The 24828-nt window shown below is 41.4% G+C and overlaps 1 protein-coding gene across 2 annotated transcripts in view; it reads right to left on the bottom strand.

Annotated features, from left to right (window-relative positions):
* Positions 1-563: 563 nt before the first annotated feature.
* Positions 564-24828, bottom strand: part of SCARF1 (scavenger receptor class F member 1) — an 84625-nt gene continuing 60360 nt past the window's right edge. The window contains exons 7-13 of one of the 2 annotated variants that reach the window (XM_056558684.1): positions 23572-23790; positions 21986-22114; positions 18343-18446; positions 11529-11652; positions 8152-8276; positions 3352-3489; positions 564-1712 (exon numbers count right to left, since the gene is read on the bottom strand). In XM_056558684.1, the coding sequence (XP_056414659.1) occupies positions 667-1712; positions 3352-3489; positions 8152-8276; positions 11529-11652; positions 18343-18446; positions 21986-22114; positions 23572-23790 (1885 nt within the window). In that variant the 3' untranslated portion in view covers positions 564-666. The remainder of the gene's footprint in view (positions 1713-3351; positions 3490-8151; positions 8277-11528; positions 11653-18342; positions 18447-21985; positions 22115-23571; positions 23791-24828) is intronic. The other variant, XM_056558685.1, reaches the window with a different exon arrangement.

Raw genomic sequence — 24828 nt, forward strand, 5'->3', positions numbered from 1 at the left:
TAGACTCTGTCTACTGCTACCACTAGAGTGAAAGCACCATCAGCATTAAAAAGTGACCAAAACCTCAGCCAGGAAGCATGGGAACTGAGAAGTGGTCTGTGGTCACCACCTGCAGAACCACTCCTTTATTGGAGGTGTGTTGCTAATTGCCTATAATTTCCACCTGTTGTCTGTTCCATTTGCACAGCAGCATGTGAAATTGATTGTTAATCAGTGTTGCTTCCTGAGTGGACAGTGTGATTTCACAGACGTGTGATTGACTTGTGTTACATTGTGTTGTTTAAGTATTCCCTTTATTTTTTGAGCAGTGTATATACATTTTCACTTTATTTTCAAGAATCATCAGTTAAATACTTCAAAATTCCTTTGTGAAAGAATCCTGTCTCTTGTAAAATGTACACACTTTGCTATTAGACCAAACTTGTAATTATTTTTTGTTGTAAAGGTCTCTAGTTATTGGCTCACACAATGCATTTAGATCATTTTGGTATATTTTGGTATATTTGCCCTGGCAGCATCTATCTGTAGTCAAAAACTGACTTCCATAAGAATACCCCAGCATATTACCTTCAATTTTTTATTATCAAATATGTATAAAACAGCCTATGGGATGGCTCAAGTAACATAGAACTGAATAAAGGGTATCTTTGTAATGTGCATAAAAGTTTAGGAATTAGGGTTATCAGAGTTCATCTCTGCATCTTCATATAAGGGAGATGGCTCCAGTTCATTGTTCATTAAACTCTTTGATATACTTATGTTTTCATACTTAGGTTCTGAGTCTTCTTTATCATCTGGGCTTTGGTAAACATGATCACCATTTTGGGTTTGTTCCAATATTACTGGATCATGCAAGTTGGAATACATATTCTCTTGTTTATCGGTATTGCCTTCATTCTCTATACCATCCTCGGACAAGTGTTTTTTAAGGATAGAAGAACTTGGAAGAACACTTTTTTTCAACTGGCTGCCTTGTATTTTATCATTTGAAGAATTTTTCATTCTAATTTTGACATCTTCTGGATGTGTAAGCTTTAGCTGAGTGGCTTTTGAATTGGACTGCTGTAACAAACTCCTTCTTGCAGGTTTTGGGATTCCTTTCTGGAAACTGCCCAAACGTTTCAACACTGCCTGCACTGCTCCATCCACATTGCCTTCTGATTTTCTACGAGGCTTAAAAGGCTTTCTTGGGGGACCAACAGTCACATAAAGAGTGGAAATATTATGAACCTTCCTTTTAATTTCAGTGTTCTCTTTTAAGCCAGTCTCTGTAGCTTCTACTTTGAAAGATGTCTTTTGAGCGTTAGACATGGTCCTCCGGCGTCCAACTGGACCACTTCTCTGAAGCTTAGGATGATCCTCCGATTCTGGGTTATAGTTTATGGTGTCATAGTGCTCATTACTGTGTTCACCCTTTTGTGACTCATCTCCATCTATTGTCTGTGACTGTATAGAGGGCAACTTTGGGAGACTCATAGCAAGTTTTGGTTTCCTAACAAGATTGGGTGTGTCAGTTGTGGACGATCTTCTACTCTCAAACTTGGTTCCTTCAGCAAATGATACAGATGGTCTTTTGGCTTTTGCAATGCTAGAGGTTCTAGGAATAGAAAATGGAAGGGATACATCATCTGTGCTTAAAACCATGGCATCTGGGAAAACATTGCATTTTGAGCTTATTTCTTGAAACCCATCCAAGTCAGCAACAGACATTCCTATAAAAGAAAAAAGGATATATTAGTTCCCTATATCAGTCAGAATTATTTCTAAGTTTCTAGACTGTTCAATTTCTCGATGAAGATATAAATGTCTAATGCCAAAGTGCTGGATCCTTGATTTATACATTTAGATTTCTAGATTTCTATCAAATTACATCTAATGTATCTAATCTAGAGAATAGCTTCTGTCTGTTATTAAAAGATTTTTCCCAAAAATATATCATAAGAAAATTGGAAAATTTTATGTTTAATAGGGAAATTGGTTTTATATCTATTTTAGTATAGGGAAATCAACATCTGGTGGAATTTTTCTTTAACTCTTCATCTGTGGGAAGGATCAACTGTGGAGCCTTGTCCTTAGATTTGGCCAGGATTTGGGGGTTCACAAATCACTTTACCCGTTTCACTGCTTTATCTCACTAATTTGTCCTGATGGCAATTGTCAATTGTGCAAATCAAGAGAACATTTTCATTACCTCTAGCCAGAACTCATACAGAATATTGTTAGTTATCAGCCTAATAGAATTTCTGTTGTACCTTGCAGCCCAGCTTAAAGAGGAGTTACAACTGCTTCTAAAAGAGGACATAGCTGCTCCTAAAGTGTTTGTATGCTATAAAAGAACATAGCTGCTAGAAAAGGACTACACCATCCTGAGGAGAAAGCTGCCACCCCTGCTGTTCCATAATACACAGAAATAAATCATACATAGCTGCTTATATAATAATATTCACCATAAAGTAAGATAGTAGCATAGCTCTCCCCTCTGCTTACATGTTGCACACTTACAGGCTCCACCGTAAGGAAATGATGGAGGGTTCTGTCAGGTAAAAGGGGCAAGTGCGGCAAAAATGAAAAATAAAAAATAAAAACATACTCTATCTCTTCTTGCTCCTGGTACTGCAGCCAATGACTGGCCTTAGGGGTCACATGCAAGTGTGAAGGCACATAACCAATTAGTCACGTGATTGGCTGCAGTGTGGATGTCATCAGGGCACTTACACTGGGCAGTCCTAACTAGTGGTAGTACTGGAAAAATGGAGAAGTATGCATGCTTTTTAAAGATTTTCTGCCCTTGACTGCCCTTGGATAATTATGTTAAAGGACTGGAAAACCCTGTAAACAGGAAGTCTTACAGAGCAGTCAAAATGGTAAGCTGGAACCCCCTTAAAAAGGAAGTCTCACAGAGCAGTCAAAATAGTAAGCCATTACAGTTACCTGTGGAGTGCTAAATTAAGTCTTACTTTTTTTTTTTTATTATTAGGGACAACATTTTAACTTTTCTAAAGTTATATATTTAGGGAGATAGAGCACCTGATTGTGATGTCATAATATTAATCAGGACACTCACAGCTGGTTCTGAGAGAAGAAGCCAATCCCAGAAGATAAGCTCTTTGAGACAACTGAGCCCACCATGGTGGAGACAGCTACTGGCATGGGGGGCACTGTGGCTAGCATGGGGACATGGGTGGCTGACATTGTGAGGGGAACAAAGAGCAGGAATGAAAGCACATAAGTCTAGCAATATAGAAGGCATCTGTGGCAAGATAGTTTAAAGACACTCATTTAGTTAATGATTCATAAGTTAATCCTTGCCTTATGGTCTACATGCAACTGAGATAAAACAACTTCTGTCACCTTCTCTTGGTGGAACGCAGTACACAGGTCCATCTTCATCTGATTCAAATGAAGAAAAGGAGTTTTCAGATAACCAGCCTGTAGAGGGGGACTCAATGAAGCTGTGGTTGAAGGGCAGTTCCGTGTCATGATGAGAAACTGGAAGATAAAGGCTCATGAAGAAAAAACTTTAAAAGCACTTGACATCACTTATAGATCATAAAGCGTTACTAGTATGTCACTAAACATGTGGGATCTAGGTGTTCAGACCCAGGCGGTTTGTTAGAATAAGCTGAGAGAAGTGCACGGATGAGTGCTTCTCTCCCCAGCTGGATGCTCTCCCCTTTATCCATGAATACTTGGCATTCTTTTACAGAGTTTATGCCGGTGAGCCAGAAAAGGGAACCTACCTGTAATTGAAAAAGTTCCAGGATAACTTGTCCTGTATTCATGTAAATATCTGCTCATTCTGGAGTAAGTAGTCATGTGCATGGTCCTACTCAGTAACAGACAGCTCTCTCTATATGCACACTTATACATAGCTGTCACTTACTAAATAGGATAATCCACATGGCAACTTAACCCAGAATGAGCAGAGATTTACATGAATAAATTACAAGTTATCCTGGAACTTTTCATGCAAAAATATATGTCAGTCTGATCAGCCCTGCATGCTCTGTAACATGCTGAATGCAGATTAGACTGCATTATTAATTAGTCAGGCTCCCTTTAGGTTCACAATACTACATTAAGGCTATGTTCACATTACATTTTTCCCAACATTTGAGATAAATGTTGACAACCTGTCATAAAAATTTGCCAATGTTTATTGTGGTGTACTGACAGTATGCTTGATGAGTTTAAAGAACCAAGCATAGTCAACTATTGAATATGTTGGTCTATTTTCCACATGTATACACTCGTTTTGCAGGTCTTAGATGCATTGTATGCTTCATAATAAGGGTAGTGTCAGGCCCAAGGCCTGATTATAGAATCATAAATGTGTTATAACTGTATTGCTGTATTAGTGTATAATTCAAGACATGGGTGAGGGTTCATTCAGACTGTGTATTTGTTTTTGTGTACTCCAGTTTTATTGGGGGTCTGTCTATCTGTGTTATACCTCCTTTGAAGTCAGGCACTCTGGCCATCATAAATCAAAATGAGATAAGGGTACAGGAAGAGAGATGCCAACCCCCCCCCCCCCCCCCACCTGGTGGGATCAGAGAGGAGGGGGGATGGAGGTTTTTCCCTCCTAAAAAGCCAATATAAACTGATATGTTGGACAAACCTCTGGTCAAGCCTGTGGCATAAGCTGACAAGACCATCCTAAGAACAGCTGGAGACTCAGTCACAAGGACTGCTATACCATTATGCCGTAAGGACTTCATTTTTGTTTTCTGAACTGGCCTTGCTAAACTCTTTATATATTTTTTGTACCTGTATGTCATTTGTTTATTTTATACCTAGCACTGTGATACCTTTTATCAGATTAAATGTTTAATTAATCAGCTCTGGTCTTTTATCTCTAAATATAGGAGCTCACCTTTCTGAAGGAAGCTCTGGTGAAACACGTTTATCAAAGGGTTAATGTGGTGACTTGCTGGGACTAGTAGTGGATACCCAGAGGTCTGCTGGCTTTAACCCTTGCACCATCACACTCTCCCTAGCGTCTTTGCTGGACCGATAGGGTGTGATCGTGACAGGTAGGTTTACACAGATTGATCTGCAGCGTATGTTACGCAGCAGATCCGCCAACGATGGACCCCACATTGTGCCTCCATCTGTGCCTGCTCATAGCGGCAATCCGCCACTACGAGTAGAGATGTTGCGATGTGTGAGTTGTCGCGCTCATGCTCAGCATACTCACACACATCGCACTGGACAGCTGAGGTAGGCCGAGAACAGCCGCAATGTGTGCGAATATACTGCAGCATGTCTGCTCGTAGCAGTGGATTGCCACTATGTGCAGGCACAGATGGAGGCACAATGTAGGGTTCCATCGTCGGCAGATCCGCAGCATAAAATACGTCTGTACCCTAAATGCGGTGCTTCTTTCACTGTCAGTGCGCCACACTTTGAAGTCTATGCCAGCTATGACCAGGGTGGATTTCCATCATAGTTTATGCCAGATCCTGGTGTAAATTAAAGTAAAACCTGTCAGCAGCAGAAGCAGTGTAGAAAGATTAAAGCCAGAAAACTGGCATCATATCCTGATAAATCTATAGGTTAACTGTCAAATTTTATTCAAGGAAGGACCTGATTGCCGGCCACAGGGATGTCCCTCCTCAACAAGTTATCAGCTGAGCGACAGTGTAATGTATTGAGCCAGGCCCTAGTCTTCTTCCTGGTGACGGGGCACAATATTTCACACTGACGCTCAGCCTATCATCGGCTGAGGCGGAACATTTGTGGCTGGCAATTAGCAGGGCTGCAGTCTGACAAGTCAGCCCCCAGCACCAGAAAGAGGATAGCAGTGGAGGTCGGGTGTAGGATATCGGAGGCACTGGGGGAGCAGCGGGAGGTAAGTCCTGTTTGGGTTTTATTGGCATTCTGGGCAATATGTTTATATATAAAAAAAAAAAAAAAAAAAAAAGATAAATCCCGGAAAACCCTTTTAACATTAAGAGTCTTAACTAGACTAAACAATGCCGATAAATATAATAATGGAAAAAAAATTGACTGAGGTTGTATTTAGCAGTGTACCGGGCATCTGGGGCACAAGCCTGGATTTTTTATTCAGTGCCTCAACTGTATCTGCATCCTTAGGACATGAATCCAGTTGAATTATATGGTGAAGCAGAGAGCCATTGGCTGCTGCCTCTTACTCGTCAAAACCACAGGTTGCTATAAGCCTGCAGCCCACAAGAGGTCAAGAGCACAATGGCAACATTAATGTTCTAGTGGCGGCAACACAATGACATTATCGCATTGCACCTTAGGCAGCAGAGTAAGAGCTCCCAGCCTCTCATCGCAATGGGACTGGGTGAGTATTACTTTTTTAAGTTTTCAAGCACTATTAGTGTATTTCTAATGCGTGGGGGGCAGAAATTTGGATTACTACTGGGCAGAACAGTGGACTACTACTGCGTGAGGCATGAAGGGAGGCATTATTGTGTGGGGGCATGATTACAGTGTGAGACACTAAGAGGAGCAATATTACTGTGTAGGGGCCTAAAGGGGCAACTATTACTGTGAGGAGTACAGAAGAGAGTCATTATTATCATCTAGGGCACTATTACCATCTGTTAAGTTTGTATAGGATGCAAAAAAGGGGAGCTGAAAATGTGAGAAGCCAAAAATGTCTGTTTGGCTAATTCTAGAGGAATTGTGTCTGGCAGATGTCTTCATGGTGGTCTGGTCCGAATTGAGAAAAATAATGAAAGTCTACGAATCCAATCAGAGAAGACGTCACCTGTAGTCGTTGGATGTTACTGTAATCACTTATACAGTCTGTAGAGCCTGTGTAGAGCTGATGTCTATGACTTTATGAGAATATGGGGATATTTAGTCACTATGTGGTGGTATAACATGGCCTTGGTATAAAGTGGAATTATGTGGTCTTTTTATATTGGTATTATTTGCAGGTTTTTGTACAGCAACAATTTGGTAAAAATATTTTCTGTTTGTATAGTGACTTTGGAGGGGCAAGCTGTGCATAACTAGCTTGCCCCCTGACTGGTGAGCAGTTAAGGGGTTAAGAAATATACAGGCAAGGTTTTTAGTCCCCTCCCCCGCCTGTAAAAACTTGTTGGTAACTATAGTGCTGTCCCATTTGGGGAGGAGTGCACCAATCAGGGGTTTAATAGTTTCCCGGGCTTTCAGGGGCCCTCCCCTGGGTATTTATAGCTGTGGTGCCTCCCTTCCCCCCTCAATCTGCCCAGGACCTGGAGTTTTGCCCTCCCTCCCTCCCTTTTTTGTATCTCTGTTTATTGTAAGTCACAGCTTGGCGGTAAGAAGACGGTGAAAGCGGGGTCAACCCGGGGTAGACCTCCACACAGGACAGTGTGGCAGCACCTCTCGGGTTGGTAAGAAGCCAATCGGTGTCTTTGTTACAGTTAAATTGTTATTTATATAAGTAATTTTATAAATAAAGCTGTGGCCGATCCCCACTCATAAAAAAGTTGAATTGTTGTTGTGTCAGTTATTGTTTAATTAATTATTGTAATAAGGGGCAGGGGTAGTTATAGCCTGCTAGGAGCTAATTGGGTCTCAACAGTCTCAAATTGCTTCTGGGTCCCATAAAGAAACTCTTTGACAGGACTCTCAACTTACCATATGTGCCATTTGTAATACTGGTGTCTTCTCATGTGGCAGAGGTGCCTTTTCGCCTCCCTAAGCACCAGTGCTTGCACCCAACTGCTGGTATTGCACCCCCTATACATACACCCTTGGTTATAGATTGGGGTCCAAGGGATGAATTATTATAAAAGCAACCTTTAGTAAATGGTAAGATGGTGTAAATTTATTGTCCCTTTCGACATTGACTGCTTTCTTCTGGCTGTGTGGGTATGTTCACACAGTCAGGCTTTGCACAAGTGCTCCATGCAGAAATCTGTAGCTCCATTATTCTGGAGGGATATTTTTTCCAGACCATGTAAATGGGGCACTACATATCCCATCCACATACATTGCTGGTGGAATGGTGGGGGAATTCTGTCTTGATTTAGTAGTGGAATATTCTCCTAAATCCTGACAGAATGCACAACATATGGAAATGGTTTATAAATTATTATTTTAATGTTTTTCGGCAATAATTAAAAAAAAACGTAGAACAAACCTCTAGATGCAATTTTTAATGGCGGATTTCAGATTTCTTACCAGTAACCCAAGAAACTTTGTCACTCCCAATAGAACAGCATGGAAGGAAAAAGCCTATGTTAACAAGGGCTCCTTGGAAATTGTGCTTCATCCTTGATAAACATCCTCTGTCACCTCTAGATTCTCTGCAATAGAAAAAGAATTAAATGCACGTCCTTGGAGGTCACAACAAACAGTACCGTCCTACGCAAATCTTTGTTGCCATTTCCATTGTTCTATTTAGTTATAGACTGGCTATGGGATGCAGAGACATTGGCAAGAACTACCTTAGACCAGTGTTTTTCAAACAGTGTGCCTCCAGCTGTTGCAAAACCACAACTCTTAGCATGCCCGGACAGCCAAAGGCTGTCCGTGCATGCTAGGAGTTGTAGTTTTTCAACAGCTGGAGGCACACTGTTTGGAAAACACTGACTTAGACATATCTGTGGGTGTCTGACTCTAGTAATTCTGTCCCCACTGGGTGGCAGACGGGTATAAATATAGTCAGTTTGAATATTATTATTTTTTGTTTCTGTTGAGGAAATTGAGGTAAAATTCCATCCTATATATTTCTCAATATTGTAATTTCATTGCTTTATCCAATTATCAAAAATCTACTTAACTTGTAACATGAAAATAAAATGCAAAAAAATAAAAAACATAAACACAATGTAGCACTACCATTCTTAAAGTGTATGTTCCTCTTATAACACCATTTTACAGTTTGTGTATATATATATATATATATATATATATATATATATACACACACACACACACACACACACACAAGGCCTCTTTCACATTGCAGTTGGGCTCCATTAAATGGAGCGCTGTCAGCAATTCAGTGAAAATGACGCATGCGCAATTTTTTTTCGGTATACTCCGAAAGTGTGCATTGTGCTCCGACCCGTTTTAGGGTCCATTCTGCGGGGAAAAAAAATCCTCATGGTCAAGCAGTTGAAAAGGAACTAAGGACTCGGATACACTGTTCTAGTGATCAATAGGAGTCCCTTGTCCTATGAATAAATGAGAAAAACTCCTTCCAATTAAACTGTGAATTGGGTAAAGCTGAATCCATGGGTGGGGATGTAAACAAAATGGCATTTGCCAAAAACTGGTCCAGTTTGCTCCAAAAAACTGGCTAAGGCTGGGTTCACACTACGTTTTTCAACTACAGTTCCCGCATACGTTTTCTATCAAAAACCGTATGGGGAAAAAACGGATGGAACAGTATGGGAAAAAGTAAACCGTATGGGTTTTTAAACAGTATACTGTTTTTAAAAGTGCATACTGTTCCGTCCGTTTTTGTAGAAAAAAAACCCATACGTTTTTGAAAATTTTGTCCATTTTTTATGGGAGGGTTCTTGGGTGGGGACTTTAGGATTCAAATGCGCATGTGCAAAGTAAAAACGTATACGTTTTTCCCGTATGGAACCGTATACATGTGCGTTTCCCATTGACGTCCATGTTAAAAAAAAACTTATGCGGTTGCAGTACGGTTTTTAAACCGGAGACAAAATCGTGGTCAACCACAGTTTTGACTCCGGTTTAAAAACCGTACTGCAACCGCATACGTTTTTTTTAACATGGACGTCAATGGGAAACGCACATGTATACGGTTCCATACGGGAAAAACGTATACGTTTTTACTTTGCACATGCGCATTTGAATACTAAAGTCCCCACCCAAGACCCCTCCCATTAAAAATGGACAAAAATTTCAAAAACGTATGGGTTTTTTTTCTGTAAAAACTGACGGAACTGTATGCACTTTTAAAAACAGTATACTGTTTAAAAACCCATACGGTTTACTTTTTCCCATACTGTTCCATCCGTTTTTTCCCCCATACGGTTTTTGATAGAAAACGTATGCGGGAACCGTAGTTGAAAAACGTAGTGTGAACCCAGCCTCACTTGACGTCCTTGACATTTTCGATGTTTTTATTATTAAAAAGGATACGTGGCTAGAATGTGTCATGAATACAAAATTTTGGCTCCCGTTTTCTCATAAACCTTGGCAAGATAAAAAGTGGTGCACACTTAGACTAGACAGTCTAAAGATGCATTGGATTTTTTTACAGCCTGAGCCGCTGTTACAAATCTGGTGCATTCTTAGGATATGTTGACACAGCAGAATTTCTGTGTGGAATTCTACTGAAGAATTTTGATAGCCGTAATTTACTTCAAATTGATTTGAATTGGATTCCGCAGTCCCATTCAGACAGCAGAATTTCAGTAGTGGAATGCCCACCACGAAAATTCTGCTGTCTGAATGGGACTGCGGAATCCCATTCAAATAAATTTGAAGTAAGTTACAGCAGAATTTCTGTGGGAATTCTTCTGCAAATGAACATACCCTAAGAATGCACAACTTTGTAACAGTGGCTCAGGCTGTTTAAAGGGGTACTCCGCCCCTAGACATCTTATCCCCTATCGAAACTATAGGGTATAAGATGTCAGATCGCAGGGGTCTCGGCTGCAGCACCCACCTGTTGCGGCTCCCAGAAGCGATGGAGGCTCTCATCCTAACGCCTCACGACCACGGTGATGGGAGATCATGACAGCCGCCATGCCCCCTCCCATAGACTTGCATTGAGGGGGCGGGGCGTGACGTCACACGGGGCGGAGTCATGATGTCACAGTCTCACGTCACCGTGGTCGGGAGCCGAAGCCTCCAGCGTTTCCGGAAGCCGCAACAGGTGGGTGCTGCAGCCGAGATCACGGGGGTCCCCATCGGATCTGACATCTTATCCCTATCCTTTGGATAGGGGATAAGATGTCTAGAGGCGGAGTGCCCCTTTAAAGATCAAATGCATTTCAGCATTCCGTCAAAATATAAGACTAGTCTGCAGAATCCTACTGAAATCAGTGTTAAAATAACACAGAATTCCACCACAATTCTGTCAGAATTCTGTCGGAATTCCGCAATTCCCTTCAGCAATCTTTGCTGAACTGAATTTCTGCCAAATTAGAAAAATTCTGCCATGTGAACATACCCTTAGGCCTCATTCACAAGGCTGAATTTTTACGTAACGTCTGGTTGTAATCAGTCGGTGCTTGCATCGCTTGGAAATGTCAATTCTTTCTGCAGAGGCCAGAATTTGAATTTCTGTGGCAGATGTGTCCGCTGTGAAAATTCTGCCGTGTGCACGGTGCAACAGAATCCCAATGAAAACAATTGGAGTCTGCTGCAATGAAAATTCCAAGCAGAATTTTCCACTGGATTCTGCTAGGAAACTCCACCGTGTAAATAGTCCTTAGATTATCAAGTCTAAATTTACACTTTCTAAGAATTAGTTTTTTGTTTATCTCCCTTTAATGAGTTCCCATTCCAACAACATTCCCTCTATATTTTTCATTTTGTTGTTATTACTACTTATAATGTATAAGATTTACCTTTCTTTACTCTGAGGTTCATTATTTCCACAGCAACAGCAGCAGCAGCAACAGCAGCAGAGGAGCAACAGCAGGCATAAAGGAACCAGCGCCCCAGCGATAATGGCTCCCTTTTGGCTGGATGCTACAACAGAACACACATATAGAAATTACAGGGCTTGCACATATACAGTGATCCCTCAACTTACAATGGCCTCAACATACAATAGTTTCAACATACAATGGTCTTTTCTGGACCTTTGTAAGTTGAAACCAGACTCAACATATAATACAACAGAGGGTCCAGATCTGTGAAACATGTCAATGGCTGAAAGAACTGACCAATCAGTATGGGCATTCACTGGTAAAACACCTGTATTACTGAAGTGTATGCACTGACTGATGTCTGGTACCGCCCCCTACAGTACAGGGAGGAATTACATGTTCTGTACACTTTACCTGTACCAGGGTTAGCTGCTCCTTTGGACACCAGGTGAGGGCGACTCCATGTTACTTTTTTAGGACACTGTGTGTACTGTACAGGACCCCGAAGAAGTTCCTTTCCTCTACATAGACCAGTGTTTCTCAAGCAGGGTGCCCCCAGCTGTTGCAAAACTACAACTCCCAGCATGCCCGGACAGCCTTTGGCTGTCCGGGCATACTGGGAGTTGTAGTTTTGCAACAACCGGAGGCGCCCTGCTTCGGAAACACTGACATAGACAGTGATTTACAGCTCCCAGCAGATCTTTCTTACTTTTATATGTAAGGATTTGCTTTATCTAGATTAGTTATCTACTTATTTTTCTTTAATCCTCACTTTTTCCTATTTTTGGATGACATTTTGGGCCTTTAGAACCAATTACCAGGTTTCCATAGAGTTATGGTCTCAACATACAATGGTTTCAACATACAATGGTCATCCTGGAACCAATTAATATTGTAACTTGAAGGACCACTGTAGAAGGTATAGGTGCTCTTAGTAATCTCCATGGCCCAGATTTATCAAACTGTGTGAGAAAAAAAGTGGAGGGAATTTCCCACAGCAACCAATCACAGCTCAGCTTTCACTTTACCTCAGCTTGTTAGCTGAGCTGTGATTGGTTGCTGTGAGGAAATCCCTCCACTTTTTCTCTCACACAGTTTGATAAATCTCCCCCCATGTACCCCATGTTTAATTTTTATTATTCTGTCACCTGTCTTTCTCTCCAATACCTTCACTTATTTATTTGTATAGTAAGAAAGCATTGCATAGCATGATGCCTCCATATATACTGATGCAGTTCTTATGCGTAGTAGGCCTTTGTTTCAGTGTCACCTACACCACTTTGAACTGAAATCTGTATAGTCTGTGGTTTAGCATGTGTTCACAAGTTTAGGTTTTTAACTCCTTAACCCCTTAAGGACCAGGCCATTTTACACCTTAGGACCGGAGCGTTTTTTGAACATCTGACCACTGTCACTTTAAACATTAATAACTCTGGAATGCTTTTACCTATCATTCTGATTCCGAGATTGTTTTTTCGTGACATATTCTACTTTATGTTATTGGTAAAATTTTGTCGATACTTGCATCGTTTCATAGTGAAAAATTTCAAAATTTGCTGAAAAAATTGAAAATTTTGCATTTTTCGAACTTTGAAGCTCTCTGCTTGTAAGGAAAATGGATATTCCAAATAAAAAATTTTTTTATTCACAAATACAATATGTCTACTTTATGTTTGCATCATAAAATTAATGAGTTTTTACTTTTGGAAGACACCAGAGGGCTTCAAAGTTCAGCAGCAATTTTCCAATTTTTCACAAAATTTTCAAACTCACTATTTTTCAGGGACCAGTTCAGGTTTGAAGTGGATTTGAAGGGTCTTCATATTAGAAATACCCCACAAATGACCCCATTATAAAAACTGCACCCCCCAAAGTATTCAAAATGACATTCAGACAGCATTTTAACCCTTTAGGTGTTTCACAGGAATAGCAGCAAAGTGAAGGAGAAAATTCACCATCTTCATTTTTTACACTCGCATGTTCTTGTAGACCCAATTTTTTAATTTTTACAAGGGGTAAAAAGAGAAAATTTATACTTATATTTGTAGCCCAATTTCTCTCGAGTAAGCACATACCTCATATGTCTATGTAAAGTGTTCGGCGGGCGCAGTAGAGGGCTCAGAAGCGAAGGAGCGACAAGGGAATTTTGGAGAGTACGTTTTTCTGAAATGGTTTTTGGGGGGCATGTTGCATTTAGGAAGCCCCTATGGTACCAGAACAGCAAAAAATCCCCACATGGCATACCATTTTGGAAACTAGACCCCTTGGGAAACGTAACAAGGGGTAAAGTGAACCTTAATACCGCACAGGTGTTTCACGACTTTTGCCTATGTAAAAAAAAAAAAAATTTTTTTTCACTAATATGTGTGTTTCCCCCCCAAATTTCACATTTTTGCAAGGGTTAAAAGCAGAAAATACCCCCCAAAACTTGTAACCCCATCTCTTCTGAGTATGGAGGTACCCCATACGTGGACCTGAAGTGCACTACGGGCAAACTACAATGCTCACAAGAGAAGGAGTCATATTTGGCTTTTGGAGAGCAAATTTTGGTCGGGGGGCATGTCGCATTTAGGAAGCCCCTATGGTGCCACAACAGCAAAAAACCCTCACGTGGCATACCATTTTGGAAACTAGACCCCTTGAGGAACGTAACAAGGAATAAAGTGAGCCTTAATACCCCACAGGGGTTTCACGACTTTTGCATATGTAAAAAAATATATTTTTTTTTTCACTAAAATGTGTGTTTCCCCCCAAATTTCACATTTTTGCAAGGGTTAATAGCAGAAAATACCCCCCAAAATTTGTAACCCCATCTCTTCTGAGTATGAAGGTACCCCATAAGTGGACCTGAAGTGCACTACGGGCGAACTACAATGCTCAGAAGAGAAGGAGTCATATTTAGCTTTTGGAGAGCAAATTTTGCTCGGGGGGCATGTCGCATTTAGGAAGCCCCTATGGTGCCAGGACAGCAAAATAACCCCCACATGGCATACCATTTTGGAAACTAGACCCCTTGAGGAACGTAACAAGGTGTACAGTGAGCATTTACCCCCCCACTGGTGTCTGTCAGAACTTTGGAACTGTGGGCTGTACAAAATTTTTAATTTGCACAGCCCACTCTTCCAAAGATCTGTCAGACACCAGTGGGGGGTAAATTCTCACTGCACCCCTCATTATATTCCGTGAGGGGTGTAGTTTCCGAAATGGGGTCACATGTGGGGTTTTTTTTTTTTTTTGCGTTTGTCAAAACCGCTGTAACAATCAGCCACCCCTGTGCAAATCACCTCAAATGTACATGGTGCACTCTCCCTTCTGGGCCTTGTTGTGCGCCCCCAGAGAAGTTTGCGCCCACATATGGGGTATCTCCGTAGTCGGGAGAAATTGCATTACAAATTTTGGGGGGCGTTTTTCCCTTTTACCTCTTGTCAAAATGAAAAGTAAAGGGCAACACCAGCGTGTTAGTGTAAAAAATTTATTTTTTTACAATAACACGCTGTTGTAGACCCCAACTTCACCTTTTCATAAGGGGTTAAAGGAGAAAAATCCCCCCAAAATTTGTTAGGCAATTTCTCCCGAGTACGGCGATACCCCATATGTGACTCTAAACTGTTGCCTTGAAATACGACAGGGCTCCAAAGTGAGAGCGCCATGCGCATTTGAGGCCTAAATTAGGGACTTGCATAGGGGTGGACATAGGGGTATTCTACGCCAGTGATTCCCAAACAGGGTGCCTCCAGCTGTTGCAAAACTCCCAGCATGCCTGGACAGTCAACGGCTGTCCAGCAATACTGGGAGTTGTTGTTTTGCAACAGCTGGAGGCTCCATTTTGGAAACAGTGGCGTACCGGACGTTTTTCATTTTTATTGGGAGGGGGGGGGGGGGCTGTGTAGGGGTATGTGTATATGTAGTGTTTTTTACTTTTATTTTATTTTGTGTTAGTGTAGTGTAGTGTTTTTAGGGTACAGTCACATGGGCGGGGGATTACAGCGAGTTCCCGCTGCGAGTTTGAGCTGCCGCGCAAAATTAGCTGCATCGCAAACTTGCAGCCTGATACTCACTGTAAGCCCCCTGCCCATGTGAATGTACCCTGTACATTCACAAGGGGGGGACCTCCAGCTGTTACAAAACTACAACTCCCAGCATGCACAGTTTATCAGTGCATGCTGGTAGTTATAGTTTTGCAACAGCTGGAGGCACACGGTTGGGAAACACTGAGTTAGGAAACAGACAATGTTTCCCAACCAGTGTGCCTCCAGTTGTTGCAAAACCACAACTCCCAAACATTCTCAGGAATGCTGGGAGTAGTAGTTCGGCAAGATCTTTAGAGCCAGATGTTGCCGAACTACAACTCCCAGCATGCTGGGAGTTGTAGTTTTGCAACATCTGGAGGACTACAGTTTGCAGACCACTAATACAGTGGTTCCCAATCTGTGCCCTTCCAGATGTTGCAAAACTAGAACTCCCAGTATGCCAAAACTGTCCAGGCATGCTGGGAGTTGTAGTTCTGCAACATCTGAAGGGTCAGATGTTACAGAACTACAACTCCCAGCATGCCTGGACAGTAAGGGCATGCTGAGGATGTGTAGTTTTGCAACATCTGGAAGGGCACAGTGGTCTCCAAACTGTGGACCTCCAGATGTTGCAAAACTGCAACTCCCAGCATGCCCAGACGCCAAGGGCTGTCTGGGCATGCTGGGAGTTGTAGTATACACGGTCCCATTACAGCAATGCATGTCGCTTTACGGCGACGTGCATTGCTGTAAAGGGCCCGACCGCGGCTGAAGATCTACTCACCTGTCGCCGCCGCCGCCATCTTCCTCGCCGGGATCCGGGTCTTCAGGGACGAGGTAAGTACCGGGGCCGGTCCCCTGCACTCCCCCGTCCCCCGCCTCGTCCTCCGGTCTTCCTCCCGTCCTCTCCGGACTTTCAGGGGCCGGGCAGGACGGGAGGAAGTAACCGCCCCCCCTCCTGCGATTGGTCGGTTAACTAACCGACAGATCGCAGGGTATAGGAGGAGGTGGCAGGCTTGCCACCTCGCTCCTATACTTCAGCATGGTCCTGGCTGTCTGTGACAGCCGGGATCATGCGAAATTACCGGGTGGTCGGGTCCCAGAGACCCGATCAGCCTGGTATCGCCGCAGATCGCAAGGGCGATTTCCCTTGCGATTTGCGGCGATCGCCGACATGGGGGGCCTACATGGCCCCCCTCGGCGTTTGCCCTGGATGCCTGCTGAAGGATTTCAGCAGGCATCCAGTTCCGATCTCTGCCCGGCGAGCGGCAGAGACCGGAAATACAACAGGACGTTCTCTAACGTCCTTGGGCATTAAAGCCCAGGTAGTGAGGACGTTAGAGAACGTCCTATGTCCTTAACAGGTTAAGGACTCAGCCCATTTTGGCCTTAAGGACTCAGACAATTTAATTTTTACGTTTTCATTTTTTCCTCCTCGCCTTCTAAAAATCATAACTCTTTTATATTTTCATCTACAGACTAGTATGAGGGCTTGTTTTTTGCACGACTAGTTGTCCTTTGTGATGACATAACTCATTATATCATAATATGTATGGCGCAACCAAAAAACACTATTTTTGTGGGGAAATTAAAAAGAAAAACGCAATTTTGCTAATTTTGGAAGGTTTTGTTTTCACGCCGTACAATTTTTGGTAAAAATGACGTGTGTTCTTTATTCTGAGGGTCAATACGATTAAATTGATACCCATTATTACATACTTATACTATCTATTATTCTATTATGATCTGTACTTTTTTTTGATACCACATTTGCATATAAAAAAACTTTTAATACATTTTTTATAATTTTTTTTTAATAAAATGTATTAAAAAAGTAGCAATTTTGGACTTTTTTTTTTTTTTTGTTCACGACGTTCACCGTACGGTATCATTAACATTTTATTTTAATAGTTCAGACATTTACGCACGCGGCAATACCAAATATGTCTATAAAATATATTTTTTACGCTTTTTGGGGGTAAAATAGGAAAAAACGGACGTTTTACTTTTTTATTGGGGGAGGGGATTTTTCACTTTTTTTTTACTTTTACTTTTACATTTTTTTACATTTTTTTTTACACTTGAATAGTCCCCATAGGGGACTATTCATAGCAATACCATGATTGCTAATACTGATCTGTTCTATGTATAGGACATAGAACAGATCAGTGTTATCGGTCATCTTCTGTTCTGGTCTGCTCGATCTCAGACCAGAGCAGGAGACGCCGGGAGCTGGAAGGTGAGGGGACCTCCGTGCGGCGTTCTGAATGATCGGATCCCCGCAGCAGCGCTGCGGGCGATCCGATCATTCATTCAAATCCCGCACTGCCGCAGATGCCGGGATCTGTATTGATCACGGCACCTGAGGGGTTAATGGCGGACGCCCACGAGATCAGGGGCGCATGACACGGGCATCGCTCCGATGCCCGCGGTTATGCACGGGACGTAAATGTACGTCCTGGTGCGTTAAGTACCACCGCACCAGGACGTACATTTACGTCCTGCATCCTTAAGGATTTAAAGAGTCACTGTCACTTTGAAGAAAAAAAAGCATGTCAAAAGTTTTGATCGGTCGAGGTCTTGGTGTTCAGATCTCTAAAACAAGCTGAGAGAAGTGCTTCTGTTTCCGTTTTGCTGTACATATTCACAGGAAGAAAATGAGAGCAATACTTCTCTCAGATCATTGTAGAGATTGGTGGGGATATAGGCACTAAGTATAGGAAAACTGTACATGAAAGTAGATGAAAGAAGTAAATATGAAAAGTAATCAGCTTGCTTACTCAGTTGGCATGTTCCATGGGTTGGGTCACATGGGCCACCACTACAATCACAGATGCTTGAACAGTTGGATCCAAAATATCCATGAGGACATGTTTCATTGCAACTGAGGGCAAAGTAATTACAAAAAAATGAATAACATTTTGGCATCACTTGTAGGTACAATAGGTATGAAGATACATGCAGATGGGTACTTAGTAGAAATTTCATTCAGCTTGATATCTTATATAGATGGCTAACAGAACTATGATGTGTGACCATGTGCTAATGCTCGAATGAAGGTTTGAAACATGTATGGCTTTATTAGATGAAATCTATGCAATAGTAAAACATAGAAATAAGTGTCCAAAATCATACATAAGGGCAGGGTCATACAGGGCGCACCTGCAGCATATTTAACGCTGTGGATGAGCCGACAGCAGTTACAGAGGGACTGCAGAGCAAGCTTCGTCTGAGGCCGGGTAGTTCTGTGTGATTTTTGTAGAAATCCGCCACTATGAGCATACACACAGAGCTACCCGGCCACAGCTGAAAGCTTGCTCTACAGTCCCTCTGTGATTGCCATTGGCGCATCTGCAGAGGGAAATATGCTGTGGATGCACCCCGTGTGACCCTGCCCTAATGTGGTATTCCAGCACCAAAAAACTATTCTATCTATGGGAGATACACGATCGCTGTACTGTGGTATCCCTGGTGCTCCCATAGACAATGCATGGAGCGCGCTACCAACCCCGCCCAATTCTCGAGATCACGGGGTGTTTTAGAGTTGGACTCCACAGTGATCAGACACTTATTTTCCACTCTGTGCATAAAGAATACATTTTTAAGTGTATTTGCAAGGGAAGGTCACACAGACAAAGTTGAATGCGAACAGACATGAATACTGATTAGCCATACCATTAATACATGCCTACTATAATGTGCTGTAGGTTCCCCTTGTGCTACCAAAACAGCTCTGAACCTTCGAGACATGAACCTCTGAAAGTTTCCTGTGGTATCTGGCACTAAGACATTAGTAGCAGATCCTTAAAGATCTGTAAGGCTTCCATGGATCAGACCTGTTTTCCAGCACATCCCCTAGATGCTTGACTAGTTTAGGATCTGGGAAACTTGGAGGTCAAGTAAACACCTTTCCTTTCTTTCTTAAAGGGGTACTCCGGTGAAAAACTTTTTTTTTTTTTAAATCAACTGGTGCCAGAAAGTTAAACAGATTTGTAAATTACTTCTATTAAGAAATCTTAATCCTTCCTGTACTTATTAGCTGCTGAATACTACAGTGGAAATTCTTTTCCGTTTGAAACACAGAGCTGTCTGCTGACATCACGAGCACAGTGCTCTCTGCTGACATCTCTGTCCATTTTAGGAAGTGTCCAGAGTAAAAGGAAATCCCCATAGCAAACATATGCTGTTCTGGACAGTTCATAAAATGGACAGAGATGTCAGCAGAGAGCATTGTGTTCATGATGTCAGCATACAGCTCTGTGTTTCAAAAAGAAAAGAATTTCCGCTGTAGTATTCAGCAGCTAATAAGTACAGGAAGGATTAAGATTTTTTAATAGAAGTAATTTACAAATCTGTTTAACTTTCTGGCAGCAGTTGATTTAAAAAAAAGTTTTTCTCCGGAGTACCCCTTTAATCCTGATGAATTTTTGCAGTGTGGCAGGTCACGTTACCTGCTAAAGGGAGCCATTGCCATTAGTGGTTTACTATATCTGACATGGTTTACAATGTTCAGGTACCAGCCACATACATTTTTCCAGCAGAACATTGCCTAGAGCATTACACCACTTTCGTCAGCTTTCCCCTTTTCTCATGGGGCATCATGGCACCATCTCTTTGCCAGAAAAGTAACACATGGTAGTTCTCATGATGAGAAAGAAAGCATGATTCATGAGACCAGGCCACCTTCTATTGTTCTTTGGCCTAGTTCTGATGTTCACATGGCAACTGTAGGCACTTTTGGTGGTGATCAGGGCAAAGGTCAGCATGGGCGCTCTTATCAGTCTATGGTTACACAGTCCCATACACAGCAAGTTGCAATGCTCTGTGTTCTTACTCCTTTGAGCTACAGTAGCTTTTTGGGGGGATCTGACCTGGTAAGCTTTGATCCCCAAACACTTCAATAAGCCTGGGTGCCCATGACCCTGTATCCAGTTCACCAGTTGTCCTTCCTTGGACTACTTATGGTCGATGGCAAACACGGCATACTGTAAAGACCTGGTATTTTTTGATGCTCTGACCCAGTCATCTAGATAGACATTACAATTTGGCCTATGTCAAAGCTGCTCAGAACCCTTATGGTTGCCTATTCTTCCTGCTTCTAGCACATCAACTTTGTTAACTTAGGCAGGGTTCACACTGCATTTTGTGTTTACATTTCACTGTTTCTGTTTTATTACATTTGATTTTGCTGTAAGCTATGCTATTGGGGGCAAAAAAGGATACAGTACAAATGAAAGAAGCAATCTGATTGGTTGCTATGGGCAACCAGTCAATTTTTCCTTAGCACAGGTCGTGATAAATCTTCTCCTATAAGTCTAGACACCAATGGTGACCTTGCCTACTGCTGGCAGTGTCCTTAATAACACAGGGCTCTGCGCTGCAAACTAAGCCATGTCTGTCAGTCATGCTGGGAAAGGGTGGTAGGGGGAGCAGAGAGGGCTGCCAGCTTATAGCATGCTTTGGGTTTGGCACCACATCTCTGCCTTTTGGACTGGATAAATAAAGGTGATTCTCTCTGGTTATACAGTATGGACAGCAAATAGAAAAAAGATTTCCCACTAATCAGAATATCTAACGCTCAGAGCTTAGCCTTTCCCTACTTGTGGAATGACCTCTGCACATAGTATGCCTAGTAAACTATCCCATTTATGTCAATAGGATCTGGGCTAATCTGTCCCTATTCCCATGGTATTTGCTGTAAATAATTTCTTTCTAATTGCTGTTAAAGGGTACCTTTCATCAAAAAAAACTTTTGATATATTATAGATTAATGTATGCAGAATAACTTTCCAATAGCATGTTATTAAAAAAAATATGCTTCTTTCTATTTAATTTTTCACTTTGAAAAAATGACCACTAGGGGTCTCCCTACCAGTCCTTTTTTTTTTTTTTTTTTTTAATAGATTTCAGGCTCATGCTGGAGTCCTAAATCTCAGACTGTAGCCGGGACACAGACAAGCACAGCACTGCTCCCTGGAAGTGAGCAGTGCTGAGTTTGTCTGTGTTCCGGCTGCAGTTTGAGATTTAGGACTCCTGCATGAGTCTGAACTCTATAAAAAAGGACTGGTAGGGAGACCCCTAGTGATCATTTTTCAAAGTGGAAAATTAAATAGAAAGAAGCATATTTTTTTATAACATGCTATTGGAAAGTTATTCTGCATACATTAATCTATAATATATCAAAACATTTTTTGATGAAAGGTACCCTTTAAAAACAGTTCAGGCAAGATGGCTGCCCCCATAGGAATGTATTAAATATGAAATAAATAGAAAATAGAAACAGATTAGGGAAAAGAACATATTTCAGTATCTAATGTTTCAGGTTCTAATCAGTATATTCAACGACCTTCACTTGAAGTTGGTTAGTGGAGGGGACACTTAGGCATGAGGGGGAGGACTTGAATATGCCTATGAATGTCATACCTCTGTTTCCAGTATCCAAAGTCACAGACACACTCCCCTGTCACTGGGTCACACTTTCCATGGATGCAGAGGGGGCACAGGTGTTTGCATCTGCTCCCATAACTTCCAGCTGGACAAAAAAACTCACACCTTAGGATATAAGTAGAACAGTTAATATCCATATCAAGACTAGGCTCAGTTACTAGGTTTCATGTCAATAAAATGCTAATATACTGTCTGTACATATCAGCAAATTGCTATTTGCTTGTGTTAATAAAGTGAATTGACTTGAAAATACTAAATGTTTAGCAAAATGCACATGACACAGCTAAACAAACATCCTCTAAAACATAAGTTTCCATAGCTATGCCTTAAAAAGATAGCCTAAACCCAGAAAACAAAGAATCCAATAATAAATCAATCTGGGGGAATAGAGATAATGGTATACTGTAACCAACACCTGCATTTTCTGGGTAAGGTTATCTTTTTAAGGAACATCTTATTAAAGTTGTGTTATAGAGAGTCTTTATTTAGTTAGCTGTGTACATGTAGATGGACAAAGTACTATACCTTTTCTGTGTTAGGCTCCTTTCACACTATAAGCATGTGAAGAAAAGAAAAGCCAGCCACTCACCATAGTCCATCTTCTGGCTTTATTGCAACATGTAATACTCACAGATACAAAAAGGGGAGAGGGAAGGATACCATGGTATGGCCGGAAGAAGCACTTGCTAAGTGCGAAACGGAGCTTGTTGCCTTTTGTACCCCTGCTCCTTCCCTCTCCCCTTTTTGTATCTGTGAGTATTACATGTTGTAATAAAGCCAGAAGATGGACTATGGTGAGTGGCGGCTTTTCTTTTCTTCACATGATTATCACTGCTGTATACCATTCATAGCCTGAGCACCCCCACTACCTATTAGCAAGAACTACCCCAGCCCAGAGATCGGTTTATCCATACTACCGCAGTGCCGTAGGCCCTTTTCTACTGTATATATATCCTTTCACACTATAAAATGCATCCATTTTAAAGATCCGTTTAATGTTCCGTTATGAAAACCTTTAAAGTTGGCCGTTAAACGGCCCGTTACAAAATCCCATACGGCTGTTACAAAATCCCATTATAGTCTATGGGATTTTTACATTATCATTTTAACCCGACATAGCCCGTTATTAGTAACGGACGTTAATTTGTGACAGGTGATAGAACGGAAGAAATCGTGCATGCACAAAAATGCATATGATCAACGTGTCACTGGTTGAAGCTGGCTGGGAAGTCATACTCAGGTGGTACCTGGTTCCCTCCAAACTCATCTTAGATGAGTTTGGTGGAAGTCTAGCAGCTTCTGTGTCCATGTGATTTTGAAGGTGTGGTCATTAAGGTTCCACTTATGTAGATCTGAAAAGCTGGGCACTCCTTTATGGGTATGCACCACTGCTGTATGGCACTGTGATATATCTACTTTTTTGAAAAATACCTGTCGCTCTCTTATATCTCTTTATATGACTGCTCACTGTAGTTCAACACTGTATTTGATCCAACTTTGTTGACATCCTTAAATTTGTCTACTCTGAGTGTGCACTGTAAGCATACAAAGAACAAATTTACCTGGGTCCCATCTTCCCAGGATCACAATATAGACAGGTCCCAGTCTCACGACTACATTCTCCTTCTCCAAGACACTTTGGACATTTCTGTGCACAGTTCTCGCCAAAATACCCAGGTGAACAAGGCACATCACAATGTGTTCCATTCCAGCCAGGTTCACAGGACACACACGAGCCATTAAAAGGAGAGCATGCCTGGCCCAATTTACACTTTCCACAGCTGGTAAGTTAAACATAATAAGAATGATACATATGACATAGTAATCAACTTTTAAGGAAATAATATTAGAGAGACCTTTATGGAAATTTGAACAATTGCAGCTATTATTTAGTCTATTGTATGTATTTTTTTTTACCAGGTATACCAATGATACTTATACATTACAATGTGAAAAGTTTTATGTCAAGCCTAAAATGAAGCAGCACTCTCTCCCTCTCCTCCAACAGCAACATGACCCTTGTTTCTCTGTCTTGGAACTTAAAAGGATTTTCTCAATGCAAGTTATCTCCTCCAATACTAAACAAACTTAATAGCAAGACAGGCCATCATCATCATCAACTGTGTCTTATCACAATGGAGGCTGCTATTACCGGTGTCATTAACAAACATTTGACATGTCACATTGTCCCATGAGGAGTCTCGTAAGTGTTCGAAACACGTTGGGACATTGAGTATTTCTTTTATCTATATAAAATGTTTTCAGTTATTGGTCTGTATGGGATATCACTTTGTTTGTGAAGGGATTCAACAATAACCTTTGACTTTTTTGCTCTGTTTGATCTCATAGTAAATTAGCTAACTAAGGAGTGACCTCTAAATTCCCTTTATCTGCAATTATTCAGGGTCCTTGGGGGTAAGACTAAATTTAAAAAACAAATTAGGATGGCTAATGGTGAAATACAGATTAACTAGGATCCTGAAATACTCCCAAACCAAATTTTTGGAGGTATGGAAACTGGGAGGGTTTTATTTGGTAGAGCTGCATGTTTTTTTTTGCATCATTTCTGATTTTAAGTTCACTTCCACTAATCCTTTTCCCACCCCGTGTGTCTTTATGTTAACATGCGGTTGGAAGGTTGAGATTTCTTGATGTTTGATATATGTTCTTGTTTGCCTCTTGCTTGGCCTTATTGCTTATACCAAAAGTAAGCAATAATATAAATGTTTTATAAAAAAAATCTTTGAAAGTAGAAAAATGTGCATAATCTCCCGAAGACTGTTCCACTCTAACACCTTCAGTATTTAGTTTTTTTTATA

The sequence above is a fragment of the Hyla sarda genome, chromosome 2 (genome assembly GCF_029499605.1).
Source record: "Hyla sarda isolate aHylSar1 chromosome 2, aHylSar1.hap1, whole genome shotgun sequence".
Lineage (NCBI taxonomy): Eukaryota > Metazoa > Chordata > Amphibia > Anura > Hylidae > Hyla > Hyla sarda.